Source organism: Leucopleurus acutus (assembly GCF_964270905.1).
Source record: "Leucopleurus acutus genome assembly, chromosome: 18".
In the NCBI taxonomy this organism is placed as follows: Eukaryota; Metazoa; Chordata; class Mammalia; order Artiodactyla; family Delphinidae; genus Leucopleurus; species Leucopleurus acutus.
Window position 1 is genome coordinate 78157596 of NC_139160.1, and position 24718 is coordinate 78182313.

Below are 24718 nucleotides of genomic sequence, written 5' to 3' on the forward strand. Positions count from 1 at the left end.
AATAATTTATCCTCAAAATATTGATCATAGTACTTGTGAGATAACAGAAAATATCTATTGGTCTCTGCCCCCGGTTCCTGGCACGAGGCTCCTGAAGCCCTCGGAACTCCTGACGAGGCCGCTGGGAGCATCTTCTGTTCTAACACTGGGTCTCTGACCCTGTTCCTGACACACAGTCCCTAAACCCCTGGAGTTTCCTGGGTGACAGGGGCGTCCTTTGTTCTCATGAGGCGACTCCAGGGGGGCTTCTGGGTGGCTCCTGGTCACCACAACGACCAAGCCGTGATTAGAAGCTCGCAGCTTCCAGCCCCGCCCCATTCTCGGGAAGGCAAGAGGGCTGGAGACTGAGTTAACCATCACTCATGCCTCTGTGATGAAACCTCCGTAAAATCCCAACAGCGTGGGGTTCAGAGAGCTTCCAGGTCGGGGAACACACCTACGTGCCAGGAAGGTGGCACCCCAACTCCACGGGGACAGAATCTCCCGTGCCTGGGACCCTGCTGGGCCTCGCCCCCTGTGCCTCTTCATCCAGCTGTTCATCTGTGTCCTCTCCTCCGGGATAAACCAGGAAACCTGAGGAACGCTCCCCCTGAGCTCTGTGAGCCCTTCCAGCAAATTAGCAGAGGCCGAGTCGGGGGCGGGGACAACCGGTTTGTAACAAGTCGGACAGAGGTTGTGGGTAACCTGGGGACCTGCCACTGGTGATTGACTGGCATCTGAAGGGTGGGACTGAGCCCTTGACCTGGAGACCTCAGGTAGTGTCGGGACTGAGTTCCCTGGTAGGACAGCTGGCTGGAGCTGCAGCACCGTCTGGCGTCAGGGGCGCTGTGAGTGTGGCAGGTATCGGAGCGGAGACACAGGAGCCGTGAGGCTTTTCCTAAGCAGCGTCACATACTGGGGGAGAGAGGCATCATCGAATAAAACACTGCAGCCAAATGACGTAATAACAGATACAATTAAAAGTATATTTATAGAGTTTGTAATAGCATGGGAAAATATTTGTTACAAGTGAAAAAAGGAGGATATAAAATGCAACAATAATTTTTTTAAAAAGCACAAATACATGGAAAAGAGCTTTAAAATATCACAATACATAGCTGGTTGACGTAAACATTGAATTTTCCCCTTTTGTTCCAATTTGCCTATCACAGCACCTGTTATCTTCACACAGTAAGACAGTAAACTCCTTAAAAGCAGCATAAGCTAGACTTCAATGAATTATAGTGTAAAACAAAGGACGTCCCCACCATCTGGTTCCCCGAGGATCAAGCCATGGGGCGCCGGGCGCACACAGTGCAGCCCGAGGGGAGCGCAGACCCAGGATGGGATGAGGCCTGGCGCTTTGGGAAAACAGGCCCTTCGACGGTTACACTTTAGGAACAACATTTACAGACCGGATCCTTGCATCTTCCCACCCTCAGGAAAGCACTAGAGTCATTCACGGGTACACCTGTCCCCATGACAGGCAGCGACCCTCCACGAGGCCCCCCTCCTCGGAGCGGCTCCCCAGAGCTGGATGACGGGCTGTCCCCGAATCACGCGGAAACTCGGGGCTCACGGCATGCGTCCTTTTCAGGGGACGACAGGGACACCACAAACACGTCACATCCCCACAGCTGACTGATAACCACCACGTGATCCCAGTAAAGATTCTTTCGGGGGCTTCCCTGGTGGCGCAGTGGTTGAGAGTCCGCCTGCTGATGCAGGGGACGCAAGTTCCTGACCCTGTCTGGGAAGATCCCACATGCCGCGGAGCGGCTGGGCCCGTGAGCCATGGCCGCTGAGCCTGCGCGTCCGGAGCCTGTGCTCCGCAACGGGAGAGGCCACAACAGTGAGAGGCCCGCGTACCGCAAAAAAAAAAAAAAAGATTCTTTCAGTTTTGGACTCACAGAAGAGCTGCAGGGGCACCAGAGTCCCCTCCCCCGGTCTCCACACTTCCCGGGACATGAGCCCCTCCGGGAAGGAAAGCATGTACCATCTGCAACGAGGGTGGCCCTGCTCGACGCTACTGGCTACGCCACGCGGTGGACGAGGACGTCACCAGTATTTCTGCAAATGCCCATCTCTGTCTTGGGAGCTGACCCTGGATCCTCAGGCCCCCACCTGGGACAGTCCCCTTGGTCCCTGTCTCCATGACCTGGAGGCTTCTGAGGAGCAGGGTCAGCCGTCGCCAGCCGCCCCACCACCTGCTCCATACTCTCTGAGGACTGGCCTGGGGCACAGGTCACCGGGAAGGACAGGAGGGCACAGCGGTGTCACCAGGGACAGGGACCCTCACAGCTGAGGCAGGTGGCGTCTCCACTGCACAATGACTCCTTTTTTCTTTGTAGTTAAGAAAGAGCTATTTGGAGACGTCTCTGAGACCATACGGACGCCGTCTGCCCTTGAGCTTCGAGCACCAGTCCCCCGGGGCGCCGGCAGCGGTCACAGCGGTCACTGCCCACGGCCCTCCGTGCTGGACGCTCTGTGAGGAGGACATGCCCTGTGTTCCCTCACTTCTCAGCGACATTTACCCCACCCTTTGGATTCCGCCCCAATGCTGTCAGCATCACCTCCTCATCCAGCGCCCGGGGCTGCTGGCAGCTCAGGTTGGCACCTGCGTCCCCGAGGCCCCGGGTGGGCACTGCCTGGCTCTTTTCCCAGGGAGAGTCCTCAGGACCCTCACCTGCAGGGCTGTGCTTCTCGGCCCTCAGCGGGCACTCAGGAGACAGTCCGACGCGCGCAAACACCCGGCTCTGTGGATTTCCGTGACTCTCCGTCGATCTGTGTTCTAAACACACATATGAGCTCCAGCTCACAGGGTCCCCTCTTCCCCCTGCAGCTTCTCTCTCCCACAGCAAGGAACCTGCGAGTTCTCGTTATCTGCAAAATATCTCCTTATTTGTTCAACACCGGTAAACGTACAGCTTCAGAACCACTAACCTACCCCAGGGAGAATGAGCTGACCGGCCAGACGACAGTGTCCACACAGATCTCCGGTCCACACTTGGAGTTCCTGGGGTTGGCGGTGTGGCCACAGGACCACCAGGGCAGTCACCTTTGTCACGGACTGCACCCCTACATCCTGCTTGGTAGCTTTAAAATTAACATTAAGTTCAGTCTTCGGGGTGCACGTTCCTATGGGTTTGGCAAACCTTCAAAGTCCCATCCCCACCCCCTCGTCACCGTCAGCCCAGACCCCCTCAGGCTGCCCCAGCCCCGCCAATCCCAACAGTTTTGCCCTTTCCAGAATGTCCTGCACTTCCCAAGTGCCCGGAGGATTCCCGCCACCGCCTGCGTGCAGCCTGGGGCAATGATGGCTACAGCTGCCGTAAACACTGCCAACCTAAGTCAGAATTTCTCTTGGGTGAACGTTAACTTTATCTTCAAAGACAACTTGATTGCAAAAGATCACATGGCCAAATAGACAACAAAAGTCAGAAAAACCCTGAAGGAGAAAAGTGAGGGAGCTGGCCCCGCAGATACAGCATCTATAACTTCAAAAGAGTGGTGCTGGCCCCGCAGATACAGCATCTATAACTTCAAAAGAGTGATGCTGGCCCCGCAGATACAGCACCTATAACTTCAAAAGAGTGGTGCTGGGGCAGCTCCAAAAATCAAGTCAAGTATGTTCTCACGTCAGCACAGGATGAGGTGGAATCTCAAATCAGTGCACAAAACGGGAGCTTTCGATAAGTGGAAGGAGGATACCTAGAGACCTGCGTGGGAAGGGTGACATGGACCCCTTCTCTGCCCTGCCCGTCGGCATCCTGCATCAGAGATACAAATGCAGAAATGAAACTACACATGCACTGGCAGAAAAGAGACAGAGTCTTCTAACCTAGGACTAGGAAGGACTTAAAACCCAAATGCTATGGAAGAGTGATCAATTCACCCACGTTTAAACAAAAGAACTTCCACAAACAAAAACATGCCATAAGCAAACAAAATGATTCTAAAAATGATACACTGACTTTAAAAATGTGACTTGTATTGCAAATATCTCTATAATCTGATAGAAAGATGGGCAAAAAGGCAGGTGCCCCACTCATAAGGAAAATGCAAATGAAATCTACAGGGACATAATTTCGTACAGGTCAGGGTCAGGCTGTGGGCACACAGGCTCTCTGCTGATGCATCGCTGGTGGGACAGCAACAGGGGCAGCCCACGTGGAGAGAAATATCACAGTTACTCACATTTAGGAGGCTGCACTACCAAGACCACACAATTTTAACCTGAAAATGATAATAACTACGAAGACTGAAGACATATCAACTATACAGAAATCCACGGTGACACAGCACTTTAACATCACATTTTTTAAAATGTGATGTTCACTTTGTTTTCTAATAAACTGGATTTTTTAGAGCAGCTTCAGGTTCATAGCAAAATGGAAAGTACAGAGTTCCCACAGCCCCTCTGCTACCTCCCCGCCACACATGGCCTCCCCCACCATCAGTGTCCGCACCAGGTGGGGCGTCGGTCACCGCTGAGGAACCCGCACCGACAGGTCATCACCCCCAGAGCGCACGGCTCACGCCGGCTGCGGCAGTTCACTTCTGGAAGCTGCTTCGGCACTGAGTTCTTACTCTGAAGCCAGACGAAAGAATCGCGAATCAGGCACGGATCCCACCTTTCCTGTAGGGACGGTACTCTGGAGTAACCAACTGGTCCACGATGGAAAATTCTTCCTTACAGGTCTGCTCCAGCTGACAACACAATAGGAAAGATAGAATTAGAAATTGCCAGGGACTTCCCTGGTGGTCCAGCGGTTAGGACTCTGCGCTTCCACTGTAGGGGCCTGGGTTCGACCCCTGGTCGGGGAACTAAGATCCTGCGTGCTGCGCGGCGTGGCCAAAAAAGCAAAGCAAAGATATCGCCAAGCCCGCTGGAGTACGGACCTACTGACTCACCAGGGATGTATGCGAAGCTGTGGGGTCAGAGGTCAAAGGCTGACAGGGACTCTGCAGTGGATGGGGCCACTGGGGCCACCCCAATGCGGCCCCACAGCCTGAAGAAAAGGGAAGAGTGCTTCTCAGGTCTCCATGCACACTAGTGGCCCGAGGCCCTGGCTGAAACGCAGGTTCTGATTCAGTGGGTCCACGGAGGGGCCCGAGGCTCTGCACTGCTAACCAGCCCCAGACGAAGCCAATGTTGCAGACCCACACTCCACACTGCGTGGGGAGGGTCCAGCACCACGTGTGGAGCGTGGTACCTGGGGGAGATGAGCCTGATTCAGTCAAGCCTCATCAGACTACCCGGTTACCGGAGCAGAGGAAGACATGGCCGTTCAAGGACTCACCAGGTCAACCCAAAGTGTGGGTGTCCTACAGGACAAGTGACCTCGTTTCCCCTTCCCCAACACGGGGACTTGAGACACGCCATCAAGGGCAGCGTGCAGACCTCGCCGGAGCCACAGGGAGCACACTGGCTGTAAAAAGATGTTTTCTGGACAACTGGAGACGTGTGAACATAAACTGGAAATAGTTACTAAGGAATTCTTAGGTTTTGTTTTTATATTAGCTACAATAGTGGCATTCTGTTTATGTAAAAGATTTACATGAAAAATATAATGTCTGAGGTTTGTTTTATAACACTCAAGCCCCAAACCAACCAAAACACAAAACAAGTGAGGAGGGAGGAAACATGGTAAAAGTAATGGTACAACAGCATTCACTGGATTATCCTAATTTTATTCAAAATTTCCCTTTTAGAAATTTCATAACACAAGCTTTAAAAACGACAGCACTATGCGACATCACTAGTTTTGCTTACCAAGTCTCAAGAAAAAGCGTAACTTAGAGCAAAAGAGGAAAAAAAGCACAGACTGCCTGCTAGTCCATTCCTCTAGATTTCACCTTCCATCAACCATCACTTATCTCCTTAGCTACTGAGCCCACACCCTCCTAGCGGCACGAGGTCATTTCACAGGGAAAAGGCCCCACCTTTCACCTGTGAACTCGCCCGCTCATTACTACCAAAGCAGGGTCCCCAGTCCCCTGCTCAGCTCTGCAGAGGCCTCTCCTCTTACTGCCCTCACTGCTTTGTTTTTAAAAGGCTTTAAAAAAGTCTCCAAAAGAATTCAGAAGGTGTGGAGTCCTTCACTGTGCTTGGTTTTCCCCATCTTTCCTTCAATCAGAATAGTTCAGATCCAGGACTTCCCTGGCGGTCCAGTGGTTAGGACTCTGTGCTTCCATTGCAGGGGGCACAGGTTCGATCCCTGGTCAGGGAACTAAGATCCCACAAGCCACGTGGCGCGGCCAAGAAGAAAAAAAAACCAGATCAGACCCAGCCTTCATTAAGAATTCAAACAAAAAGAATACCAAACAAGAAAATCCCACCATATTACTTTTCCATACTCTATTAAAATGTAACTTCATAGAATTTTTGCTAAATGTTTCACTTTTCTGCTGTTTTTTTTACACCCTGTTCTTTTGCTCACACAAACTCCTTTTGGTCTTTAAAAAGAGAAGATTTCAAACACAGCGTGTATTGGGCAGTTGGACACAGTAGAAATGTGCTCTGATGGGTCTAAGCAGAAAAATCCCCTGTTGAAAGGCCTCTGAGCAGCTCACAGAATTTCCAAAAGTAATGCAGAATGGCGCTAGGGAAATAGCAGGCGCGAGGGGGCAGCAAGGGCCACGGCTGAAGACACTACAAACAACCCGGTGAAGACTCTTCACCACCGCCTGGAGAAATGCCACTTTGCTGCGGCTACAGCTGCCGTCACCACCAAACACCACGTTCAGGGGCAACCACCGGCTCCTGATCCAGTCTGATGGGCTGAACTCGAGCTGAGCTCGCGCCTTAGCCGCTAGGAGGGCTGGGAAAGTGACCGTCTGGGTTTTCAGCTTCTGCTGGGTGCTCTGTCTGCCGACCATATTCAGAGGGTAAGGCGTCCTCGCAACAGAGGAAGGGGCTCCCAAGGCTGAGAGGCACGAAGTGAACAGGCCGTTTGTTTCCATACTTCATAGGGACAGCTCAGGCTCGGATAATAACCTACTGTGCAAACATCGCGTTAACAACCTGTTGCTGATAAGGGACCTCACAGTGAAAGCATAGGGACCGCAGATCCAACACCTCCTCTTGCCCACGGCACACTTCAACACACAGCACTTCTCTCAAATGGGATCCCGCTGAGCCGCTTCCCCATTTGGAACAGCAACAAACACAAAATCCAGAAAGATCCCTAAACACCTAAACAAGACATCAGCAAATCAACTCTGTAGCAACAGTAGATTTCTGCCCCAAAGAGCTGAACAACCTGTGGACTAAGAATGCTGCCTGCCATGGCAGTAAGGAAGGACATTGCAGCCATCAGTCATCAGTAACTGCAGCCACTCCCCACCCTGCAGCCTGAGAAGACTCACGAAGGAAACAAGGAATGCCTGGATCACGGAGTCATCACACTGCAACTACCCCAGACGGTGAGCCCTGAGGGGACTCAGGATGAGAGAGCACAGGACGCTGGCCCCAGAGAGCTGAGGTGCACATCAAAGGAATGATTTCAGTGAGCCCAGACTCTTGCATCTCTCCATACATAGAAAAGCGCTAAATTCCTTAACTTGAGATACCTGGTTTTCCTTAATTAACGATAATCTTTTGACATTCCGACTACCTGCCCTTTGTTGCAAAAACTCCTATATATCCTGGCTCCCCCCTCGGATTCTCGGGGTTGAGATGACCCGGCTTGAAGTCCTAAGAACGATCCCTGAATAAAACACAGCTCTCAACTTTCAGTCGACAAAACCCAACGAGCCTGGGGCTCCCTCGGCCTCTTTGCTTTCCTCTTACTTGAAATCCTTCAGTGTCACGACTTGTTCAGCTGATGGTATTAGAAGGTGGCGGGGAAGGGAAACTGGACAGGAAGAAAGAACAAGGAAGACAAAATCTACAAAAAGCAAACAAATGTAAGAACAACAAAAAAAGTCACAAAAATCACAGCCTATGACAGGTAGTAACCAACACACCTGCACTGAAGGTGAACTGGAGGCACGTTTCCCCAGGGGGTGGGGTTGGAAGTGCTCAACGAAGCAGCGGGGCAGGAGGGCGTCACCTCTCTCTGCAAAGGGCCCGTGTGGCCAGAGCGCGGGCAGCAGTCGAGAAAGAGAAGAACCGGGCAGAGCCTAGAAGCAAATCAGGAACTGGGGAGTGAGTGAGAGGCACTTCAGGAAGGTTCTGGAAGCAGCGGGGCTGCGATTTCCTTCCCTGGGCAGCTTGGGGCCCTTCTGAACCTTCCGGGAAAGGCCGCCACTCCCCCACGGCCTCCAGGACGAGGTGACAGCCGGGAGCCACCGAACCGCCTGAAGCCCCTTCAGTCAAGAGTGTGTCTAGCTTTACATCCTGTGCCTTGTGTGTTTTTCCAGCACGAGGGGTAACACTCAGTACGCGTGTTCACATCCCCCTCCTTCCTACCCCCCAGCCCGGATCCTCCACGGGCCCCGAGGCCGAGAGACGCGTTAGCATCAGCGTCCCTGCGGAAACGCCCTCTCGTCTCCCGTGGGGCGGCCGCCGTGGGACTCCCACCCTCGGCCCGCGGTGGAGAGCCGCACGTCCGGTCCCAACCCCTCTTTTCATCCGGCAGCCCCAGGCGGGACCCAGAGGCCCCTCCAGGAGGTGACCAGCCGCACCCACCGCCCGCCTTCCGCTTCCGCCGGCCGGAGACCGGGCGGGGGTCGGAGGCGAGACCCGAGTCACGTGGCGTCGCGGTCACGTGTCAGCCCCAGGTAACGTGTGAGGCGGGAGGAGGTCGCACGCCTGAGCTCTCTCACTCTCGCGAGATGCACGGTGGTCACGTGACGGGACGGGGGAACGGGGCGGGGCGGGCGCGGCGCGGCGCGGCATCACGTGACAAGGCGCCGCCGCTCGCGGGGTTTGTTTCGTGCAGCGGGCGCAACACCGGGACCAGCTACCATCACGCCGGCCGGGTCAGACCCCGGCCCGCCCGCCCCGGCCCAACCGCCCACGACCCCGCCCGGCTCCCGCTCGCGCCCATGGCGGCCCCCGGCGGCTCCCGGCGATGGCCGCTGCTCCTGCTGCTGTTCGGTGAGAGGCCGGGCTGGGGGCCGAGGGCTCAGGGGCTGCGGGGTGAGGGGTCGGGCAGGTGTGCGGCCTTGCGCGGGCCCAGAGGGATGTGGGGCGGCGTGAGGGGCGGGGGGCTGCTCGGGGGCCGGGAGCTGCGGGGCTGGGGTCGGGCCGGGCCCGGGGACTCCAGGCGAGTCGTCCCGCACCGGCCGAGGCGGCTGCGGGGGGAGGGGTCGGTCCAGGTGCCCAGAAGTGGACGACGGAGGGAGGGCCCGGCGCGGCCCTCGGGTCCCAGCCCTCGGGTTGTGGGGTCAGTCGGCAGTGACTTGGTGGTTTCTGAGCGGCGTGGTTCGCGCCCTTATTTGGGGGCACGGGTGGCCCCGGAGGGCTGCGTGCGGCTGCAGCCGGAGACGCGGGACCGCGTGGGACTCGGCTTGCGCCCGACGCGGATGTCCGCGCAGGAGAATAAGGCGGGCGGCGACCCCGGCCTTGAGAGTTCGTCCTTCGGGCTTTTAACCTTCGCCCCCAGCAGCATGGCACAGAGCGCTGACGCGTGTGTTTATGTCGTTGTGAATTTTAATTACGTTATAATGACTTAAAGTTGCCCTTGAGAGTTTCGGGGAGCCCACAGTGGACAGAAGGAGGGGGGGGGGCTAGGCCTGGCCTCCCAAGGGTCGTCTCCATTTCTAGTGAGTCAGGAGCGCTGCCTGTGTGTGTGTGTGTGTGTGTGTGTGTGTGTGCGCGCGCGCGTGTGTGTGTGTGTGCGCGCGCGCGCGCTGGGCCCACGGAACTCGGGAGCTGCCCGTGGGCGCCGGTGTTTTATCCATTGAGGAATTTTGCTGTCATTTATCTGTCCTAAGGAGAAAGGGATTGTGCTGACTTAAACAAGAGTCACTGCGTGGTTTGATTTTTGTGGCTACTGGGAGCTCCCTCTGCGGCACTTTCTCACCTGGTCCCCATGATACGGGAAGATTAAAGTGCCAGGAACTGAAAAGAGGTACCGGAGCTCACTGGTGGGCGCTCCCTTGAGTTCAGCAGACACAGAAGCAGTCTCCCAAGTACCTGCCGAGAATTCTCGAAATACCTACTCTGAAGTTCTTTTATTGTGACAGAATGAATTTTGGTTTCAGGATTTTGTTTTGCCTGTTGCGTAAAATGAGTTCTTAGAGCTCCAGGACCCGCGCGGGGGCGTGCTCTTATCCCAACCGCAGACCCGGAGCCTTGCTCTCCCCCGCAGGTGTGATGAGTTTTGAGAGGGCCTGCTGGGACAAGCCTTGTCGTGTCAGGGCGGCTCGTTGTTCTTTATTAGAAGAGCTCGCATGCATTAGAACTGTCACATTTTGTTTCCTGTTTTAAAAACTCCCCTGAATGAAGAGAAAAATCCATACTTCTCTACATTGATAGCTTGGAGTAAGCATGCAATTAGCTTTTTCTCTTTTTTTTATGGCCATGCCACGAGGCTTGCAGGATCTTAGTTCCCCGATCAGGGATTGAACCTGGGCCCCCAGCAGTGAAAGTGCGGAGTCCTAACCACTGGACCGCCAGGGAGTTCCCATAATTAGCTTTTTAATGTCCATTCCATCATATCTTTTAAGTTTTATGTTCAGTTAAAAGTCCAACTTTTAAAAAGTTCTGTTAAGAGCCTGTATTTAGGTCTGTTTAAAATGTCTATTTTAATGCACAATTTCACCAAAAAGCATCTTTTCTAAAAATATTTCAAACTTCTGAGTCACAAATTCATCCTGCTTTGATAATTAGAAAGTAAAGTTTCCTTTGTGTTTTAATACTTGGTAGAAAGCATAGACAAGTGTGAACTGAAACTTCTTGATACATGTGATTAAGTATATTGCATAACGGAGCTCTTGACTGTTGCTGTCACCGGGATGACCTCCTTCCCCTTTCCTAATGAAGAACTGTTGCTTAGGAAGTTTGAAAAAATGTTGTATACCGATTAATGTTACCCTCGCTTGTGGGAGTTTGCCAGTTGCCCAGGTTGGCGACCTAATTTTTCACTAGATTTGAGGTCAAATGTTTTGGGTCCATAATTTTGAATTTATATTGTTAGATCCATCCCAGGCTGTATTAGTCCTTTCTCCTCTCTGCGTCCGGAAGACTTGACTATGTGCATGTACAGCACATGCTTCTGCTGGAGCATTGGTTCTGCTGTGTTGTGATTATTTTCACACCTGTGTCTTCCTCGAGCCTCACATACAGTCAGTGCTCAGCACGTACAGGAAGAGATGTGCAGTGGTCCCTAACTGAATGTGCACATTAGCTGTTCAGAAACGTACCTTCTGGTCTCTAGAGTCTGGGACTCCGTGTCTGGGGTGGAGCCTTGGTCTTTCTCTTTTTCCTTTACATTTTTACAGGTGATTATGTATCACTGGTTAAGAAGAATGAAAATCCTGGGTTCAAGGAAATCGAGCCCAGAGAAATTAGAAAGTGGTTTCTCCTAAACAGTTTAGCAAAGAACGTATTGACTTGTTCCTCTAGGTGGCAGCTTCTCTCATATGCAAGTGAGTGTGTCGAAATTTGAAGCATATTCACTTGCTTACCAAGTGCTGGAGAGAAAGTGTGGTTCAGGCGTGGACCTCGCTGTGCCGCCGGCCCATGGCAAGCTCGGCGGGCACGTGCTGTGAGTCAGCAGACCCAGTTCAGATCTGGCTCTGCACCATCACTAGCTGTGTGACCTCGAGCACAGCAGTTAAGTGTGTGCTTTGGACTCCACATCTGTGAAGGGAGATCGTCACAGTGTCCGCCTGTTAAAGTTGTCACCATAGTTTATAGTTACCTGCAAGGTGCGCTACAGGTGCTAGTTAAATGAAACACTTAGTTGACGGTTCGTGTCAGGTGCCAAGGATTCAACAATAGCTGAGGGCCGTGTGGCGCCGAGCGCGTCGATAGTAACAGCTAACGCTGAAAGCAGGCCGAGGCCTTGGACCCGGCGCTCCCCTTGCTTTGGATCCCTTGGTGCTCATTTCCGTCTCACAGGTGCCTAAACTGAGGGGCGTGGTGCTCCCTCTGGGCCCGGGGTCACAGTCAGTCAGTGATGGAGTCTGTCGGAGACTGAGATCTCTCATCTCAGGCGGGCGTGCTCCCACAGCTGCACCTGCTTTAGAGACTGGAGTGTCTCCAGGTGGGAGTGTTTTGAAGGAATAAGCCACTCGTTCCTCTGCGGGACCCCTGGAGAGAGGTTGGCGTGAGTCTGGCGCCCGTGCCGAAGGGGAGCAGCTCCCGGTGGCGCGGGTTCTGGCTTTCGGGAGGGACACCCCTCAAATTACTGCACATATCCTAGCTAATTTGAGATGGGGGTTGTCTTTTATAGAGTTAAACACTAATTTCTGACTCTTAGCATGCGTGTTTCTCTTACCGTTTTTTGCTGTAATGCTCTTGTAGACGTTTTTCTCGTTACGTGTTTCTCTTACAGTGTTTTGCTGTAACGCTCTTGTAGACGTTTTTCTCGTGACCAAAATTGGCTCTGGTTTCTTGTTTTAATAGTGGAAAATTTGGGGGCCTCTAGTGCTGCCGATGCTGTTTGTTTTGTGTTTCTGGGGGTTTTTTGGCCATGCCTTTCGGCATGTGGGATCTTGGTTCCCCGACTAGGGATTGAACCTGCGCCCCCTGCAGTGGAAGCGCAGAGTCCTAACCACTGGACCGCCAGATAAGTCCTTGATGCTTATTTTAAGTTTGTTTTAGTAATACTAGTTTGTTGTCCTTTGAAAGCTCAGACCTTCAGCATGTTTACTAAATGAAAAAATTGACTGAAAAGTTATTTATGAAGTGTTTTCTAGTTAAGTGCTTTGAGTCAGTAGAACGTTTTTTGGTGACTTAGGGACCTATCTTATAGGAGGGTGGCTTGGTAGGAGCTGGCCTGTGCGGGCCCTTGTGGGAGGTGGCTACCTGACCTGCTGTGCTGCGGCACGTGTGACAGCCTGTGGCTCCAGCGCCCGAGCCATTGAGGGCAGCTCAGGCCTGGGGGCGCCCATGTGCACTGTGAGCTGGTCGTTGTCCGGTGTTTCTCTGGCCTCAGCGCCCAGGCTTTTGCTTCTGCTGCTGAACCTGCGTTTGCCTGGCTGGCATCTCTATAGCTCTTGTGTACTTACTCCATCGCTCTCAGAGACATGTCTTTAAAAACTTTCACTGTAGGGCTTCCCGGGTGGCGCAGTGGTTAAGAATCCCCCTGCCAGTGCAGGGGACACAGGTTCGAGCCCTGGTCTGGGAAGATCCCACGTGCCGCGGAGCAACTAAGCCCATGCGCCACAACTACTGAGCCCATGAGCCGCAACTACTGAAACCCGCACGCCTAGAGCCTGTGCTCCGCAGCAAGAGAAGCCACCGTGATGAGAAGCCCGCGCACCACAACCAAGAGTAGCCCCTGCTCTCTGCAACTAGAGAAAGCCTGCGCGCAGCAACGAAGACCCAACGCAGCCAAAAAAATAAAAATTAATTAATTAATTAAGAAAAAATACTTCACTGTGTCAAAAATGAGTTGTGGGATTTTTCTCTAGGTTTTTTGTTTGTTTTTTTTTTTTTTTAGCGGTACGCGGGCCTCTCACTGTCGTGGCCTCTCCCGTTGCGGAGCACAGGCTCCAGAGGCGCAGGCTCAGCGGCCATGGCTCACGGGCCCAGCCGCTCCGCGGCACGTGGGATCCTCCCGGACCGGGGCACGAACCCGGGTCCCCTGCATCGGCAGGCGGGCTCTCAACCACTGCGCCACCAGGGAAGCCCCTTCTCTAGGTTTTTAAAAGGAACGTTCATTCATTGGAAGTGACTTTAGTGGGATCTTGCCGCAGTATTCGGGGGGTGGGCGGAGGTTAAAATTTGCGAAGCACAACAGACAGCATTTTTCTTGTCTGCCCTAGTTCGCTTCGTTCGTAGCAGTTTTCCTTTATGAACACAGGTTCTGGTACTCCCTTTGCCCGAGGCTTACAGGAGGGTGTGCAGGGTTTCTGTCTATGCTGTTTGCTTTAGGCTTAAGCAGTAGTTGCTCTGAAGGGTTTATTTGGTGGCTTCCCAAGGGTGAAGTGAACTGGGTTCACTGGAGTCATTTCACCACGTCAGCGACAGGGACTTGAGAATGAAAGCTGGTTGGCTGTCCTCGGAGCCTGCTGCCTGGGTCACACGTACCCTTAGAGCCGTCATAGCCAGAGGTGCCGCTGCTTGACGAAGGGCGTGCAGGGGTCTTAGCTGCAGAACCAGGAGGTGTGTTCCGGGGAGTGTGGCGGTGCCGGTGCTGGTGGGTGGCTGCTTGGCTTCAGGGTGGTCAGGACGCCTGCTGTCTGTGAAGAACCCTGTGCTAAGGCGTGTGGCTGTCACTTAACCTTCTCTGACTCAGATCGGAGTGCATTTGCTGCTAAGCTGCCTGCTCGGGGTTTCGGGCTGTGGCCCTGGCCCTGAGAACTAGCTCAGAGTGGTGGCCACTCCCAGGCTGGGGGACCTGTGACAGCTGCCTTCCGCCCCTTCCCTCAGGCACTTGGCGGCTATACCTACAGAGGCGTAGTGGTGTCCTAAGGTCACACAGCCAAGTCCAAGTCCAGTGGAATTACTGTATTTTGAGGACCTTCTGGATACGGGCAAAGAGCTCTGATCTTTGGGTCTGCGGCTTTTCTTGCCACGTCACCAGTCCACGAGAGGCAAGAGCAGAGCCAACTCTTATTAAGTAGCGATTTGGGTCCACGGGGTTTCTGTAGAAGGTCAGCATTTAGTTTATGTTGAGTCCTGCCCTCAGGACTCCACCCCGCGTCCCCGAGATCCTCTGAGGAACGAGCGTGGGCAGCCTGGGCCCGGGGTGACTCAGAAATTGACCTGTGACTTCCCGGTCCGTATTTTGAAGAAAAGCATTGAAGAGCTAATGACAGGTTGGCAAACTGATGGGATGGGTTTAGAGAGAACATTTTCAGACCAGTCTCCAGGAGGGACAGAAGCCCAGCTGAGCCCCACCTGCGGGACCTGTGTGTCTAGTTCTTCAGCGATTTAAGTAGCTTTCCTAATAACAACTGTATTGCCGCAGCTGTAGACAACCAAAATTTTCTAAAAGGTGTTTGGTCATTTCTGTCTTTCCTGGAGTTAGCAGGCCTCGTGCATGGTGCATCAGCTGTGTTTGTGGTGAAAGATGGCAACGGGACAGCTTGTATCATGGCCGACTTCTCTGCTGCCTTCCTGACCAGCTATGACACCCAGAACGGTTCTAAGGTAGGAAACACCAGGGCCCTTCATGCCTTGCTTGTGTGTGTGATCATTTAACCTGCCTTGAGAGTCTTACACGTGTGTGTGTTTCTTGTATGTTATACAGTGCTGTGTCTCACATGCTGTTAGTGCCTGTAATAGTCTATGCATTTTATATACTGAGGATGCAGTCATATTATACGAACCATTTCATGCTCACTATTTTATTGTGAGCATTTTTCCAGTTTTCTTCTTGATTATCTTTTGTAATCACAACGTAGTACTTCATTACGTTAATCACGCTAATTTACTAACCCATCCCCTGTAACTAAGTTTTCTTATGTTCTTTTTATGCCTGGTGTACAGCTCTGTGAATATAGCTTTTTTGATCTGTTGAATCTGCTTTAGGTAAACTGTTACACTCCAAGAATCGTGTGTAAACAGGTGCTCGAGGTGCAGTGCCACTGTACTAGTTGGATTAGAATGTCCCTTTTGGTTTTGTTAAAACAGCTTTGCGCCTCTGCAGGATGAGAAAGGCTTTTTGCATTTACCAGATCCTTAGCAAATAAGCAGCATTTCTTTGTTAAGTCTTCCTCCGTGAATTACCTGTTAGTGGACTTCTCACTTTCTCTTTCCATTTAACATTTGTTCTTGTAAACATACTCTTATATTTTGTTTTCAGTGCTTTGTTGAAGCAGTGTTTTTCCTTACCCGTCTCCACATCCAAGGCACCATATCTGTTTTCCGGCACTTGGAGGGCAGTGGGGGCCCAGGGCCGCTGGGAGGACGAGTGGCTTCTTCAGAGCTTCTGGACATGCCGGCTGCCTGGCCTCCTCAGTTCATTGGCCCTGTCTTGATATAAATGTGGTCTCTATCGGAACAGGAGAAAGCAGGGAAAACTTCATTCCACAGAAATGTCTCCAATTGTAAAGATTTGTCCAAACACCTTTTATTTATTTTTAATTTTTTTTTAATTATTTTTTTTTAACGTGGACCATTTTTAAAGTCTTTATTGAATTTGTTACAATATTGCTTCTGTTTTATGTTTTGGTTTCTTGGCCACAAGGCATGTGGGATCTTAGCTTCCCAACCAGGGATTGAACCCGCACTCCCTGCATTGGAAGGCGAAGTCTTTAACCACTGGACCACCAGGGAAGTCCCCTAGGCACCTTTTATTCTAATTTCTACTTCACTTCTTTTTGTTTGGATTTTTTAAAACATTGTTTCATTATATACTAATCGCATACACAAATGGGAACATCCGTTTGCTGTAATGTGCCTTCCCACTTCACACAGTGTGTCTTTGTCACAGGCATGGTCTGTTCATCAGGACAGTGCTAGGACAGCTTCCCACGGGTCCTTCACCCAGTCCGGTTCATCGAGATGAGCTTTGGTGGTTTTGTAGTTGTTTGTTTTGCTTATAATAGTTAATTCAGACAATTCTGCAGTAAACTCCCTCTTCTCTTTGTTTAGAGAGACATATTCTTTAAATACACTTTTCTGTGGCAAACATGAGGTAATGGCTTTTTTCAGATGAAAGTATCAGCTCATCCTGAAGCCCAGCGTGAATTATTTCACTTTTGAGATAACTGTAGTTTTACTTCTCTTGTAAATGAAAATCATATTAATGAAGAACAGTTTTAAATTAGTGCATAATTAGGTCATCCTTGCCTTGCACTTGAGTTACTTTCTGGTCTATTACTTGACATGTAATACTGACTTTCATGGTTTTTGTTTTTATTGAAAATGAATGCATTAATAGTGACATCTGAGATGGAGCTGGGGTCGGGGCATGTGTCAGATCTTTGGTGTTTCTGAACCCCTTTAGTAACCTACACCCTAATTGTGTTCCACTGTCATCATGTTTGTTCCAGAGCGTGACCTTTGAGCTGCCGGCCAGTGCAGAAGTATTAAATAGCAGCTCTTGTGGCAAAGGAAATGCTTCTGACTCCAGTCTCGTGATTGCTTTTGGAAGAGGCCATACGCTGACCCTCAATTTCACAAGAAATGCAACACGTTACAGTGTCCAGCTGATGCGTTTTGTTTATAACTTGTCAGATACAGGGATTTTCCCCGATTCGAGCTCCAAGGGTAAGAACCAATATGGACCAATTATGGGGTGGAAAAAACTGGGTCGGGGGAGTATCTAAAATTGCTTCTAAGCACTTCCAGGAGTTAAAGATCGATTTTTTTTTTCGTGTAGAAACCAAGACTGTGGAATCCGTAACCGACATCAAGGCAGACATAAATAAAAAGTACAGGTGTGTGAGCGGCAAGCAGATCAGCCTGCGCAACGTGACCGTCACGCTCCGCGACGCCACCATTCAGGCCTACCTCTCCAACGGCAACTTCAGCAGGGAGGGTGAGGACCGCCCCGGCCCAGCCCCCTGGGTGCCCGGGGAGACCTGCGCGTCCTCGGAGAGCTGCCCCTGCCCCTCGGTCTTCAGAGAAGGTTACCCCTTTCGGTGAGGGTGGATTAAAACAGGCTAAAGGGGCAAAGCAGTTCAAACCCTCTCTCTTCTCTTGTTACAGAGCTAATGGGGTCAGGGTTGTAGGCTCTCCTTCAGCTCAAGCCGCTGTCTCTACACAGAGACCTCACCTAACCTCAGTCCAGTTTGGGCAGGCCTGGGGCAGGGGTGGGAGCGACCAGGGGGGCCTTTCAGGGGTGCACCCACCAGACCCAGTGGTCTCGGGTGAGGTAGTCGACCACTTGTTTCCTCACCTGCGAAGTGGGGATGCTCACCTGTCTGCGGAGGGTGTGAGGACTCGCAGGAAGCTCCTGCCGAGTGCTCCTCTGGGTGCCGGCCGGAGCCTGTGGTAGAGGGTGTCGTTTTCTGACTGCGGTTCCCCACATCCTGCCCGGCAGCTCACTGTCATTTCCTTAGGGGGAGGGAGGTGTCCCCACTGTCGTTCTCTGTGTTTAAGCCTTGCCCCGCGGCCTTCCCTGGTGGCTCGGAAGCAGCTGGGGTGCCTGCTGACCCCACAGCCCTCCGTGCGGCCAGCTGCAGCCCTGGGCTTGGGCAAGGGCCTCTGGGCTCTGTACAGCCAACAGCTAAAAATGGTGTTTTTGCTTATAGATTAACGTTAAAAAATAACGTTTCACAACACATGAAAATGATGTAAAATTAAGTTTTACTGATCATGAGCGACATTTTATTGGGACGCAGCCGTGAGCACCCGCTCACCCGTTCCTGTGGCTCTCTCACTCGCACGTGGCAGAGCCAGGTTGGGACGGGCGCTGCAGCCCCCGTGTCCGGCAGGATCGGGTGCCAGCCCCGGGCCCGCCACAGCACTGACGTGTATTCATCTTCTCGTCTTTAACGTTTGATGTGTGGATTCTTGTCAGCTCTTCAGAGAGAGTTAGAAGTTCAAAACAGAAATTGCTTTTCAGTGAAGTTTATCACGTCTCACCTCCTGCCCAGTTTGGCCTTACTAACGTTTTCATTCCTTGGGAACCTTGAGTCTCACTCCCAGTCTAGCTCAGGTGCGGGCCGTGCTAGAACGTCTCTTTCCACTTGAAACTTCGTCAGTGCAACGTGCAGGTTTATCTGAGTATCTGCAGCTGCCGGGAGACCAGCAGGGGCCTTCAGGGTACACGAGCTTCTGAGAGCTGTGAGAAGGGCACTGGGAGGGTGCACAGCCCCGCCCCTCCCCCTCCTCCCCTGCCACCACCCCTGGGCTCCCCGCCTCCCAGAGGCCTTCCCGGGGGAGCACGCACGTCCCCAAGTGATCCTCTCAGGTTGTGAGCCCTCTGTGGGAGGGACTTTGGTATCTGCCGTAGGTGTCAGGCTGGTTAACACAGGTAGAAGGGAGAGGGCTGTCACCCACACACATTCTAAACTCCTGAGGTTTTCTGACTGGCGGTTCGAAAGAGCTCCGTGGAGACAGCAGGTCACACGTTACAATGGCTCAGTGGTCGGGTAGACAAGGACTTGGAGACCGGCCTGTTCTCTTCGTTTGTCTTAACGTGGTTTGTGCATTTAGTCATTTGTGTCCTGTGACAATTGATAAGTAACTGATAAAACTGCTTTTAAAAGCACCGGTGTCCCAACGTCTACCTGCAGCTTAGCTCCAGGAGGGAGGCAGCAGTGCCAGCCGGGGCCCCTGGGGCCAGGCATCTCGGGGGTGCTCACCCAGCTGAGCCCACCTCCCAGAGCTTGGGTTTTGTTTCTCTTTTTTGCCCTCTTTCTTCTCTAGAATAATGCACTTTCCTCTACAAGTTGTGTGAAGGCCGGCGGGGCAAGGTGACCCTCAGGGTGGGCTGAGTTACCCGTGTCCCGGTCCTCTGGGGTGGACGTGGAGTCCGCAGCTGGAAAGGAGTGCAAGCTGGACTTGAGCTTCTGCTGGTGGACGGGTTCCAGCCGCTTCCCGAGCGGCTCCCACCCTGGAGGTTTGGGCGGGCTTCCGTGGCTTGGCTTAGGAGACCCGTGGGAAGGGTCGGAGTTGGATGGAGATCGTGTATGACCGTTAGTGCTAAGCTTGCCCACTGTCCACGGAAACAAGGTGGTAAAAGGAAGAGCCTTGGGCTTCCCTGGTGGCGCAGTGGTTGAGAGTCCGCCTGCCGATGCAGGGGACGCAGGTTCGTGCCCCGGTCCGGGAGGATCCCACATGCCGCGGAGCGGCTGGGCCCGTGAGCCATGGCCGCTGAGCCTGCGCCTCCGGAGCCTGTGCTCCGCAACGGGAGAGGCCACGACAGTGAGAGGCCCGCGTACCGCAAAAAAAAAAAAAAAAAAGGAAGAGCCTGGGTTGGGGGTGCCGGATGCCCTGGGATTCGGGACGTTTGCTAGCCTTCAGAGAAGGCGTGTCTGGCCCGTCAGCCCCTGTGGAACACGCACAGTTACTTTTCAGCTTTTGCTTCAGTCAGCTTTGATTTTGAATATAAATTTTTGTCGTAAGCAGTCATGGTGGGTCAGATTCTGAGGGACGGGGTCGTATGCACACCCTCAGTGTGTCCTCCGGGGGCGCCCTGTGCCCTGTCGGACCTGTGCGGCCGGGGCCGCCCCCATCTCCTGATTGTGTCTCTTGCCACTGGGCTCCCATTCGTCCCCTCGCTGGGCCCTCCGCCCGCCCCGGGTGAGCGCCCACAGCAGTTGGCTGACCCCGGGCACGGAGACTCGGCTCCATCCTTGACCAGTAGGGCCATCTAGTGCCCGTCCTTCCCGGGGCCGCTGTCAATTCTCCTGGGGGCACCACGCCGATGGTCCGGGCTGGCGATGGTGTGTGTGTCCGGTGTCCGTCCCCGCGGAGGCCAGGCACTTGGGGCCGCTCTGCTGCTGTCTCTGGGACCATTTCCAGCCCAGCGCCTGGCACAGGAGCTCGGAGAACATATATGTGAATTGTTGCCGTTGCAAGTGGCCTGGGTCCCCAAAGCACGGGATGGAGTTGAGGTTTTGTTCTGACCTTACGGGGGGAAGGTTTGTCCTGCAAGGGAGGGTGTCCTTGCGGACGAGGGGCCAGGTCGAGCGTCACCAAGGTGACCTGCTCCCGTCCAGGGTTCCAGAGCAGCGTGCGTTAGCCCGTGTCTGCCTGGAGGCCTGGAGGTTGTGTTCTGTGGGGCGGGGCCCCTTGAGAACGTCAGCTGGGGCCCAGGGTGGGCTCAGGGTCCAGGGTTCCGGGAGGTCCTGAGGCGGCGGCACGACTCACCCCACCGTCCCCACAGAGACGCACTGCGAGCAAGACGGGCCCTCGCCGCCCACCCCGACGGCGCCACCCCGGCCCTCGCCCACTCCGGCGCCCGAGAGCCCCTCGGTGTCCAAGTACAACGTGAGTGGCACCAACGGGACCTGCCTGCTGGCCAGCATGGGACTGCAGCTGAACATCACCTACAGGACAAGGGGCAACACGGTAGGCCGGCTGGAGCCCTTATCCCCGCCCTAAGCCTTGCGGACCGGGCGTCCCGGGGTGGGTCGCGGGTGCTGCGTGTCCTGAGCTGCTCAGCTGGATCCCCGTTCCACCTGGGCCACTGCATGTGCAACGGCAGGGTTGAGTCTCCCGACCCAGGCTGTTGTGAGGCCCCAAAGCCTCAAGTGTGTTGCCACCACAGGACGGGTGTGCTGGCCTGGGAGGTGGGGGGATTTCTTGGATGCTTTACTGCTCGGACACTTGGGTTGTCTTTCTACTCTTCCCTTGAGATGACGTTTCTCCCTGAGGGTGAGAGTCTGGGGATGGAGACGGGGGCCACCTGCTGCTGCGGGGACGTGAAAGCAGCCGGAAGTACCAGGAGGACCGTCTGGCATCCACACTCTGCCCGTGGGAACTTGCCATGGTTTCTTCTGGGTTTGGTTCACGTGACCGTGGCTTTGAAGCCGCTGCTTCGGGGCTGCCTGTGTCCCCTCAGGAGCGCAGGCCCGGGGGAGGGGAGCCGACCTCTTGGCTCTTCTAACTAGACGGCGACCAGAGAGTTCAACATCGACCCCAACAAGACCACCTTCGGGGGGAGCTGCGCAGCCCAGCTGGTGACCCTGGAGCTCCGCAGCGGGAACCTGCTCCTGGTGCTGCAGTTTGCGATGGTGAGGGCCCCCCGGCCTGCCTCCTGGACCCTCGGCCCCACCCGCGTCTGTCAGCAGACGCCTTGCGCTTATCCCGCAGACGGGGCAGGGGCGACCCGGGGCCTCAGGTGCTGTCCTCCGCCTGTCCTGGGGGCAGCGTCTCTGCGTCCTCTGCTCTTCATGCCTGCCTGGGAAGGGCCGCGTGTGCAGTTAGCAAAGGAGTAAGAGAAGAGCCCGTGGTGGGTGTTTGTGGTACACTCTGCAGGTGAACTGCTGGGTTTCTCCTGATGAAGTTCAACTTTCCTAGGAAGTTAGATGTTGACTTTTCTGGAACGTAGCTCCTTCAGTCCGCATCTTATCAGAGTCTGATTCTGTAACAAGGTCTGTAAGGAGCTGATCAGGATTCATGTTCCCGAGACGACAGGCTGCCTTTTACGGGCTGGGCGCGCTGCAGTTTCCTTCTGAAGCTACGGGCGCGGGAGGCCACCTTTATCACCAGCCCCCCCACCTCCCCGGGCCTGACGGTGACCGTGTGATTGTCGCCTTCTCCCTAGAATGCAAGTTCCAGCCGGGTTTTCCTGCAGGGAGTCCAGCTTAATATGACTCTGCCCGATGCCAGAGGTAAGACCGCACCCCCCCCAGCCGGCATGCCTGTGCGGGTGCCCCAAGGCACTCACCCCTGCTGCCTTTGCAGAGCCCACCTTCCAGGCCACCAACAGCTCGCTGAGGGCGCTGCAGGCCGCCGCCGGGAACTCCTACAAGTGCAACGCCGAGGAGCGCGTGCAGGTCACCGAGGCGTTCTTCCTCAACATATTCAGAGTGTGGGTCCAGGCGTTCCACGTGGACGGGGACAGGTTTGGGCCTGGTGAGTAGGCGAGGGCGTGGTAGCTGACGGCTGGGGGACCCCTTTCAAGTCTGAGATGTTAGCGCCAGTTCCGCTGCCCGCGCCACCTGGCCTCTGCGCGCTCCAGCCCGCCTGCGGGTGTGCTCACGCCGCCCTTTGAACAGAGGGCTGGTGAGAGCCTTCCGCGCGGGAGCGTGTGGGCAGCGGGCGGAGGTGGGCAGCTGGGCCGTGTGTCTCCACAGTGGAGGAGTGCCAGCGGGACGCGCGCAGCATGCTGGTCCCCGTGGCCGTGGGCGGTGCCCTGGCAGCGCTGGTTCTCGTCGTCCTCATCGCCTACCTCATTGGCCGGAAGAGGAGCCACGCCGGCTACCAGACCATCTAGCCGGCCGGCCGCCCGCGCCCGCCGCGGGCCAGCAGCAGCTGCGCAGCCTCGGGCCCTTCCCTGGGCTTAGGTTGCTGCCAAGGGGGCACCCTTCCTTGCAAACTGGTTTTCAAATCTGCTTCGTCCAGTGTGAAGCTCATCCGGCCACATTTACTATGCACAAAAGAGTAACTATGGAAATGACGGTGTTAATTTTGCTAACTGGGTTAAATATTTTGCTGACTGGTTAAACGTTAATATTTACCAAAGTAGGACTCTAAGGGGGGTGGGGGGTAAGAGCTTTTCTAAATGGGCACTGGCTCCGCTGTCATTCGGCTTTTTAAGAGTCCGGTGTTTGGTGTCTTCACTCTTTACTCAGACGTAAGCCTTACAAAGGGAGTCTCTGGTCTTAATGCTTTGAGGAAGGCTGGTGGCTGGGAGCCTGACGCGAAGAGATGAGTAGGAACGAGGACCGCAGGGCAGGCGTAAGGAGCGCCAGGGCTCGCGGCGCCGGGTCCGGGGCTTCCCACGTGCTGCCACTCAGAGCTGGCGCTTAAGACAGCAAAGGGGGCGTTTACGTTCTTGTGATTTTCCGTCTTCTGTTGGAGGTTGGGGTGATCCTCTGTCTGCACTGTGTACAGTAATCGTTGCACTCTGATTCGTCGCTTGCAGCTCGGTGGGCTGTGTGCCGAGGACCGTCCCCTCCTGGGGCGCGTTGCCGTAGCGATGCTAATAAAATGCCTCTTTGTCTGTCTGTCTGTCTGGGCCTCATGCTTTTGTCAGCTCCCGCGAGAGGCCGTGATGGGCGTGCGGTGGGCAGGGTGTGCCTGGGGGGCAACTTGAGGAAAGGCCAGTCTTCAGTGGCTCGGGACAGATCACCCCATGGGAGATAGGCCCTTACCTGTTCCCCCGGGTCAGCGGCCGCAGAGGGGGAGCTGGGGCCCCAGTTAGAAGAGACCCGCGCCCTCGGAGGACCCACAGGCCTTGCTGAGGCCGAGTGCAGCGTGCCTGCGGGTGGCCCTGTGCGGCCTGTACTGTGCAGCCGTCCCTTGAGACCAGGCTCAGCGGAGCAGGGCCCGTGAGGGACGCTGAGGTGGGGTAGGACGCGGCCGCCCAGCAGCAGCCCAGCCGCAAGTGGCGTGAGCTGCGTCATCGTCGCGCATGTCCGTCTCCGCTTCTCTGCGGTGTGGGTGGTACAGGCCTGAGCCCGGAGAGACCAGCAGCTGGCCCGTCCTGCAGGGTCACGTCTTGGCAGGCATGGTGGGATTTGTAGCATCACACACAGTAGGAACACGTTAAGTTAAACCCAGCCCATGTGGAGGTGGTGCGTCTGCCTTCATGGAGCCCCGGGCAGTGACGCGCCCCAGGCCCTAGCAGTGCTGCTGGTGAGCTCCCACGGAGGGGAACCCGTCACGTGGTTCCTTCCAGGAAAAGCCCACCTGTCCCCGTGTGTCCTGTGCAGGACAGCCTGCCCGGGCTGTGGGTTTCTCAGCCAGAGGAAGAGCCCGCGGAGGGAGGGAGGCGGGGCCAGGGTGGAGGTCCAGGGCCTCCAGCCCTGAGCGGAGGGGTTTCGCTGGGGGCATCTTCTCCCTCCAGGGGTCCGGGATGACGCAGCCCAGATCTGAATTGCAGGCCTTAAATCTTACACACGTGCATCTGGTTTATTCTTCACGTAACACGATAATTTTAAAAAATCATTTGAAAAACTTAACCTTCTACAGCGAGGTCACGTGCACAAACCTCCCCTGGAGGCCACTGCTCTCCTGCAGGAAGGACGGTAAGTACTGGCACCAGCGACACTGATGCAAAAGTCACTGCTAGGGGTTAGTTTTCAGTGGCTGGTGAGCCGATGCAGA

At 54.5% G+C, this 24718-nt stretch overlaps 1 protein-coding gene across 2 annotated transcripts; it reads left to right on the forward strand.

The window, feature by feature from the left end:
* Positions 1–8837: 8837 nt before the first annotated feature.
* LAMP1 (lysosomal associated membrane protein 1) lies at positions 8838–23616 on the forward strand. 2 transcript variants are annotated; one of them, XM_082859578.1, is made up of 9 exons: positions 8838–9025; positions 15075–15196; positions 17044–17260; positions 17373–17531; positions 20829–21013; positions 21556–21678; positions 22212–22278; positions 22352–22522; positions 22744–23616. In XM_082859578.1, the coding sequence occupies exons 1-9, from the start codon at positions 8974–8976 to the stop codon at positions 22881–22883; spliced, it is 1236 nt and encodes a 411-aa protein (XP_082715704.1). In that variant the 5' UTR covers positions 8838–8973; the 3' UTR covers positions 22884–23616. The 2 variants fall into 2 exon arrangements, with proteins under 2 accessions (XP_082715704.1, XP_082715705.1); XM_082859579.1 differs by having other exon boundaries at positions 15078–15196.
* Positions 23617–24718: the final 1102 nt, after the last annotated feature.